At 51.1% G+C, this 8,274-nt stretch overlaps 1 protein-coding gene across 1 annotated transcript in view; it reads right to left on the bottom strand.

Moving 5' to 3' along the window:
- Nucleotides 1–8,274, bottom strand: part of LOC104988305 (ribosomal protein S6 kinase alpha-2-like) — a 152,770-nt gene that overhangs the window by 10,683 nt on the left and 133,813 nt on the right. Inside the window, exon 22 of the mRNA XM_010839590.1 lies at nucleotides 473–604. Within this exon, the coding sequence (XP_010837892.1) occupies nucleotides 473–604 (132 nt within the window). The remainder of the gene's footprint in view (nucleotides 1–472; nucleotides 605–8,274) is intronic.

Raw genomic sequence — 8,274 nt, 5'->3', positions numbered from 1 at the left:
GGTCCTGGTATCTTGAGGTTCGGGTTGACGACCCTGGGGTCAGGCTGGGGTGGAGGGCAGGGGCGGAGAGGAGGCCAGCGCGCTCCCCGTTCTGACTCCCCGGCCGGGATGGACGCTGCCTGGAGCAGCTCCAGTGCGCCAGGTCACCCCCTCCCTGTCCTTCTTCCAGGGACAAGGACCCCGCATCACTCAGCACGGACAGAGGGACGCTGGCCGGGGCCGCAGACCTGGAGCCTCGGAGCTGAAGCCCCGCTTCACGGGCTCCACGCTCTCCACGACGGTGAGAGACACCGCGGCCGGGTTAGAACCCTCGCGGGCTCTCTCTCCCCTCCCCCACGGCACGCCCCGTTACGGGGATCCGGGAGGAGGTGGGGGGCCGTCAATGGGACGGATGAACGGCCAGGCAGGTCGGCCCCCGGCTGCCGGGTGATCCCGAGGGTCTGCGTCTACGGGGCTTCCGGGGGCGGGGCACAGGCACAGCTCGGCGACAGCGGCGCCGCCTGAGGGCACTTACGTCTTTGAGGGTGATGATGTTGGGGTGCTGGCCGTACCGCAGGAGAATCTCGATCTCCTCCGAGGGGTCCCTTTTACTCTTGTCGATGATCTGAAACAGACAGGGTGTGTGACATTCGGCGTCCAGCGGGCGCCGGCGGCTGGGACCCCTTCTGCGCCCTCCCCCTCCCCGTCTCCAGCTTGAGCTCAGCCAAGATAACCCAACACTGCCCAGAAACGCATGGCCATCCTTTCTTTCCTAGTGAGCAACAGACTGACATTAAAAAAAAAAGAGGGCACTCGCCTCCAGACATTAAATTTTAAGCCGTTACACAGCTGGATGAAGAAGGGTGAGTTTGGGGAGCTCACACAGGCACCCCAAAAGCAGAAGGTGCTTTTTTCTACACTCGTCAGGCTCTGGGAGGGGCAGGGCTGTGCCAACTCTCTGTCCAAAGCGGGCCTCCAGCTGCTGTGTGTCTCCTGCCTCCTTGGGAAGCTACACACCAGGCACAAAGGGAAACCCAGCATGGTTTGGACCGGGAGACACCGGGGGAGACCCAGTGCGGTTCTGACCGAGAGATGTTGGGTTGATGTGGCGCTGAGGCTGTGCCATGGCTCATCTGAACGGATGCTCCTTCAGGCTTCTAACCTCCCTCCTCTTCCTGGCAAGTGTAGCCCAGGTCTTAGGATGGCAGAAATATCCTTTCTTCCGTGAAGACAGATGGCTTCCAACCACTGCTGCTGCTGCTAAGTCCCTTCAGTCGTGACTGACTCTGTGTGACCCCATAGACGGCAGCCCACCAGGCTCCCCCGTCCCTGGGGTTCTCCAGGCAAGAACACTGGAGTGGGTTGCCATTTCCTTTTCCAGCTTCCAAGCACAGGTGTCATGGATGAACGCCGACCTCGATCCAGGCAGGCGTTTATTCATGCCTTGTCACTGTCGGTGGATTACCACGGGCTCCTCCTCCGGAGGCAGCTTCCTGCGGCCTGGTTCTGCTTTCTGTGGGGATGGAGCAGGCTGGGGAGGGGGCCCCGAGCACGCAAAGTCTACAGCACCTGGTGGGATTTGACACTCAGAAGCAGTGCTCTTCCATGTGCATCAGCTTCACCCAATTTCAAAACATTCGCCACGGGGAGGACACGCATTTCAGAGGGAGGAAAACTCGCTTTCACTCCCCATCGCATCCAAGGCTCCAAGCAGAGCTCAGCATAAACTCACTCTCTTTTTCAGGTGAGCAAAACGCCCGAGGGGGTGGAGGAGGACCCAGAGTGAGTGCTCTGCCAGCCCCCACCCCGCTGCTCCTTAACTGCCGAGGAAGATGGTCGCGGAGTCTGTGCTTCTCCCTGGCTCAGTTTTAAACCCGCCGCCAGGCCCTGCTGACATCACACCGGGACCGTGAGCCCCACGGCACACTGGGACTCAGCATCAAGTGAAACGTCACGCATCCTTTCTTGACCCAGCACCTTCCTCCTCCTGTTACTGAGGTTCTAGCTCAGACACCAGAGTGACTTCTGTTACTGAAGGAAGTCAACACACAGAGCGTCCGTCTAGAGGAGACGTCGTAAAGGCTCCTTCAGCAGCTGGTGAAGGGGAAGCCTTAACGTGAGGATGCTTAGCTGCCCGCGGTGTGGTGTTTATACTGCGTGGGTCCCACGCTGGCCAGCAAGGTTCTAGGACCCTTTCTGCCCCAGCTGCCTGCCGGCCATGCAATTCCTGGCCTGTGACCCCTTTGCAACTTGAGAAGATTAAAATCATTAGTGGTGGTTTTTTTAAAAAGTTAACAGTATATTCTTTTTTTTTTTTTTCAAATAAAACTTTAGGATTTTTGTTGTTGTTCAGTCACAAAGTCATGTCCAACTCTTTGCGACCCCATGGACTGCAGTACACCTGGCTTCCCTGTCCATCACCAACTCACAGAGCTTGCTCAAACTCATGCCTATTGAGTCGGTGGTGCTATCCAACCATCTCAACCTCTGTCGGCCCCTTCTCCTCCTGCCTTCAATCTTTCCCAGCATCAGGGTCTTTTCCAATGAGTCAGCTCTTCGCATCAGGTGGCCAAAGTATTTGAGTTTCAGCTTCAGCATCAATCCTTCCAATGAACATCCAGGACTGATCTCCTTTAGGATGGACTGGTTGGTCTCCTTGCAGTGCAAGGGACTCTCAAGAGTCTTCTCCAACACCACAGTTCAAAAGCACCAGTTCTTCAGTGCTCAGTCTTCTTTATGGTCCAGCTCTCACACTGATACATGACTACTGGAAAAACCATAGCTTTGACTAGACAGACAAATCACGATGGAACAGGACGCAGGATGAACAAGAAAGAAGAAACTTTTTTACCACACCGAAGGCACGGGGCAGGGTGAGGGGAGCCGTCACGGGACCAGAGCTGGCAGCTGCATGGACGGGCCCCCCAGGCCTGGGCACGCTGCCCTCCTCCCTCCTGGGGTGTCTCCCCAGGTGGGACTGACCGGAAGCCAGGGGGCGGGCAGGGCACCGTGGTGGGGTCCCTAGTGGGCCTGGAGTTGGGGAGTGGGCAATGCCCGGAAGGGGGTCCCCGGGGAGCGGAGGTGGGCTCAGGCTCCCGCACCTGCCCTGCCTGCTGCTGCCTCCCACCCAGTCTGGGCGATGGGGGGCCAGCACGCAGCGGCGAGTTCTGTTCAGACCCAGAGTCCTGATCCTGACTGATGCCACCCAGCGGTCAGCGCCCAGCGAGGCTGGCAAACCAGACTCTCCAGGAGCTGCTGTCTGAGCAGCTGTATGCTTCCACAGCCCACGAAGCGAGTCCAGCCCCAGCAAAGGAGGCAGAGGACAGGATTCTCCTTAGCAGGTGAAGCGCACAGGTAGGTATCAGCACGTCTTACTCCTGCTGGCTGAAGGCGGGGACGAGACTGGTCCAGATGTTCCAACATCCACATGCTTGTTCCTCTTCCTTTTGGTCTCTGCATTTCCCTATCTTCCTCTTCCTCACCTCTGTTCGGCATGGGCTCCCCTCCCAGACGCTGAATAACACAGGGCTTCAAGGTGCACAAGACGGCGGGGGGAGAACGCCCAGGCCCGCCACACTCCCCGCCGAGGTGGAGTGTTTCCTCTGACTTGTCGAGAGGATTTATACCATATTTGAAACGAGACTAGCAGAGCATGGAGTCCCTTGTAAAATTGAACAGATACCTTCTCTTGTTCAATTAACTTAAACAAATGACACAGAGAAAGGGCTCCAAGTTTTCCTGCCGGAAAAAATTAAATTTCCATGCCAATCAATTCTCCTTCTAAAAATAAGCTCTATTCACATCAGCCATCTGTCTTAATTCCACTGCTTTTCTGGTTGACAAATTACATACGCAGCATGAAAACGAGCCCAGAAACGCAGTGTAATTGTCAGCAGTCTGTTGTGAATACAAATGGGGTGGACAGTCAGCCCAGCTTCAGCCCTGAGTGTGTCGGCCACACTTCACTAGAATTACAAATCGGGAGACGCTGACTCCGGCACAGTTTCAAGGATGGCGCTTTATTTTTACCTGACTCCATTGCTATTTTAAGAACACAAGAATCTGCTCCTGAAAGGACTCCCAGCTGTGCTGCCCTTCGGGACAACGTGGCCATGGCTGCTGACGTCCACTCAGACCTGCGTGAGCCTCGCAGACACACAAGGAAACGGGCGAGTGGCGCCTTGGGTGAGAGGAGCCTGTGTCTGTGTGTCTGCAGAGGAAACAGGCCAACCGGAGAGGCTGCAGCCACAGAGGGCTCCCTTAGTTTTCGATTCATCAGCGATATCCCCCTTTGGCTCTGGGCTCTGGTTCTGTGATCAGTAAAGCCGTATCTGGCTGGACTGTGAGTTTCCCGAGAACAGGTTTGCTTTTGCCAGGAACCTAGCACTGTGTCTGCCTGAGAAAAAGAGTTAATACAAAATTGTAAAACATGAATAAAAGTACCTGGTTACTGAACAGAGGGGTTCAGTAAGGAGACGCGTGCAGAAGGAAATGCGATCTAGAGACAGGAAGTGTTGGGTGGGCTAGGCGTCCTGCCCCTCTGACAATAAACAAGCCAGAGGAAGGGATGCAGTGATTCTGAATTTGAAGAAAAGCCCCTGATTGCTCTCTCTCTCTCTCTCCCCCTTTCGGTCACACCACGCGGCTTGTGGAATCTTAGCTCCTTGACAAAGGGTTGCACCCAGGCCCCAAGAGTGAAAGCAGAGTCCCCACCACTGGGCCACCAGGAAACTTCTGGGACTTTTCTTTAGCACCATCTGTCCTTGCTACCACCAAGCATCATGACGGGATGTAGATAGGAAGCGAGCTGGGAAGCACGCTGGGTTCTAAGAGCCCTGAAACAGGCACTGCAGGTCGGGAGGACAGGGACAGGCAGGGACCACACCGTGGTCAGAGAGACTGACGCCCAGTGCGGGGAGCAGGGTTCTGGGTTCAGGGAGGGGCGCTGCCCCCATGGGAGTGGGCTAAGGATGGGGTGAGGAGGGGCCGGAGGAGCTCCAGGAACAGGGCAGTGTGGGCCTGCTGGCCACTGCAAGGATCCGGGTTCCACCTGAGTGAGAACAAGACCCAGATTCCTCCACAACCAGTCCTTCCCATCAGGAAGCTTCCACAAGCTCTGATCCTTATCCATCAGAGGGCAGACAGAATGAAAACCACAATCACAGAAGACTAACCAAACTGATCACATGGACCACAGCCTTGTCTAAATCAGTGAAACTATGAGCCATGCCATGGAGGGCCACGCAAGACAGGCGGGTCACGGTGGAGAGGTCTGACAAAACATGGTCCACTGGAGAAGGGAATGGCAAACCACTTCAGCATTCTTACCTTGAGAAGCCCATGAACAGTATGAAAAGGTAAAAAGATAGGACACTGAAAGATGAACTCCCCAGGAGGGTAGGTGCCCAATATGCTACTGGAGATCAGTGGAGAAATAACTCCAGAAAGAATGAAGGGATGGAGCCAAAGAAAAACAACACCCAGCTGTGAATGTGACTGGTGATGGAAGCAAGGTCCGATGCTGTAAAGAGCAATATTGCCTAGGAACCTGGAATGTTAGGTCCAAGAATCAAGGCAAATTGGAAGTGGTCAAACAAGAGATGGCAAGAGTGAACATCAACATTTTAGGAATCAGTGAACTAAAATGGACTGGAATGGGTGAATTTAACTCAGATGATCATTATATCTACGACTGTGGGCAAGAATCTATTAGAAGAAATGGAGTAGCCATCATAGTTAACAAAAGAGTCTGAAATACAGTACTTGGATGCAATCTCAAAAATGACAGAATGATCTCTGTTCATTTCCAAGGCAAACCATTCAATATCACGGTAATCCAAGTCTATGCCCCAACCAGTAACGCTGAAGAAGCTGAAGTTGAATGGTTCCATGAAGACCTACACTATCTTCTAGAACTAACACGAAAAAAAGATGTCCTTTTCATCACAGGGGTCTGGAATGCAAAAGTAGGAAGTCAAGAGATACCTGGAGCAACAGGCAAGTTTGACCTTGGAGGACAAAGGCTAACAAAGTTTTGCCAACAGAATGCACTGGTCATAGCAAACACTCTTTTCCAACAAGAGAAGACTCTACACATGGACATCACCAGATGGTCAACACCGAAATTAGATTGATTATATTCTTTGCAGCCAAAGATGGAGCAGCTCTATATAGTCAGCAAAAACAAGACTGGGAGCTGACTGTGGCTCAGATCATGAACTCCTTATGGCCAAATTCAGACTTAAAGACAGTAGGGAAAACCACTAGACCATTTAGGTAAGACCTAAATCAAATTCCTTATGATTATACCGTGGAAGTGACAAATAGATTCAAGGGATTAGCTCTGATAGACAGAGTGCCTGAAGAACTATGGGCGGAGGTTCTTGATATTGTTTAGGGGGTGTTCATGAAAACCATCCCTAAGAGAAAGAAACGCAAAAAAGCAAAATGGCTGTCTGAGGAGGCCTTACAAATAGCTGAGAAAAGAAGAGAAGCAAAAGGCAAGGGAGAAAAGGAAAGATATACTCATCTGAATGCACAGTTCCAAAGAATAGCAAGGAGAGATAAGAACACCTTCCTCAGTGATCAGTGCAAGGAAATCGAGGAAAACAATAGAATGGGAAAGACTAGAGGTCTCTTCAAGAAAATTAGAGATACCAAGGGAACATATCATGCAAAGATGGGCACAATAAAGGAAAGATAGGGTATGGACCTAACAGAAGCAGAAGAGACTAAGAAGAGGTGGCAAGAATACACAGAACTATACAAAAAAGATCTTCACAACCCAGATAACCATGATGGTGTGATCACTCACCTAGAGCCAGACATCCTGGAATGTGAAGTCAAGTGGGCCTTAGGAAGCATCACTATGAACAAAGCTAGTGGAGGTGATGGAATTCCCATTGAGCTATTTCAAGTCCTAAAAGATGATGCTGTGAAAGTGCTGCACTCAATATGCCAGCAAATATGGAAAACTCAGCAGTGGCCACAGGACAGGAAAAGGCAAGTTTTCATTCCAATCCCAAAGAAAGACAATGCCAAAGAATGCTCAAACTACCACACAATTGCACTCATCTCACACACTAGCAAATTAATGCTCAAAATGCTGCAGGCTAGGCTTCCATAGTACGTGAACTGGGAACTTTCAGATGTTCAAGCTGGTTTTAGAAAAGGCAGAGGAACCAGAGATCAAATTGCCAACATCCATTGGATCATAGGAAAAGCAAGAGAGTTCCAGAAAAACATCTATTTCTGCTCTATTGACTATGCCAAAGTCTTTGACTGTGTGGATCACAACGAACTATGGAAAACTCTTCAAGAGATGGGAATACAAGACCACCTGATCTGCCTCTTGAGAAATCTGTATGCAGGTCAAGAAGAACAGTTAGAACTAGACATGGAACAACGGACTGGTTCCAAATAGGAAAAGGAGTACATCAAGGCTGTATATTGTCACCCTGCTTATTTAACTTATACGCAGAGTACATCATGAGAAACGCTGGGCTGGAGGAAGCACAAGCTGGGATCAAGATTGCCGGGAGAAATATCTATAACCTCAGATACGCAGATGACACCACCCTTATGGCAGAAAGTGAAGAGGAACTAAAAAGCCTCTTGAAGAAAGTGAAAGAGGAGAGTGAAAAAGTTGGCTTAAAGCTCAACATTCAGAAAATGAGGATCATGGAATGTGGTCCCATCACTTCATGGCAAATATATGGGGAAACAAGGGAAACAGTGGTTGACTTTATTTTCTTGGGCTCCAAAATCACTGCAGATGGTGATTGCAGCCATGAAATTAAAAGACGCTTACTCCTTGAAAGGAAAGTTATGACCAACGTAGATAGCATATTCAAAAGCAGAGACATTACTTTGCCAACAAAGGTCCATCTAGTCAAGGCTATGGTTTTTCCAGTGGTCATGTATAGATGTGAGTTGGACTCTAAAGAAAGCTGAGCAGTGAAGAATTGATACTTCTGAACTGTGGTGTTGGAGAAGACTCTTGAGAGTCTCTTGGACAGGAAGGAGATCCAACCAGTCTATCCTAAAGGAAATCAGTCCTGAATGCTCATTGGAAGGACTGATGCTGAAGCTGGAGCTCCAATACCTTGGTCATGTGATGTGAAGAACTGACTCATTGGAAAAGACCCTGATGCTGGGAAAGATTGAAGGCAGGAGGAGAAGGATATGGCAGAGGATGAGATGGTTGGATGGCATCACTGACTCAATGGACATGAGTTTGAGAAAGCTCTGGGAGTTGGTGATGGACAGGGAAGCCTGGCATGTGCAGTCCATGGG

Source organism: Bison bison, unplaced genomic scaffold (genome assembly GCF_000754665.1).
Source record: "Bison bison bison isolate TAMUID 2011002044 unplaced genomic scaffold, Bison_UMD1.0 scf7180017864122, whole genome shotgun sequence".
Taxonomy (NCBI): domain Eukaryota; kingdom Metazoa; phylum Chordata; class Mammalia; order Artiodactyla; family Bovidae; genus Bison; species Bison bison.
Note: the sequence above shows the minus strand (reverse complement) of the source record. Positions and strands in the feature narration are given on the sequence as shown.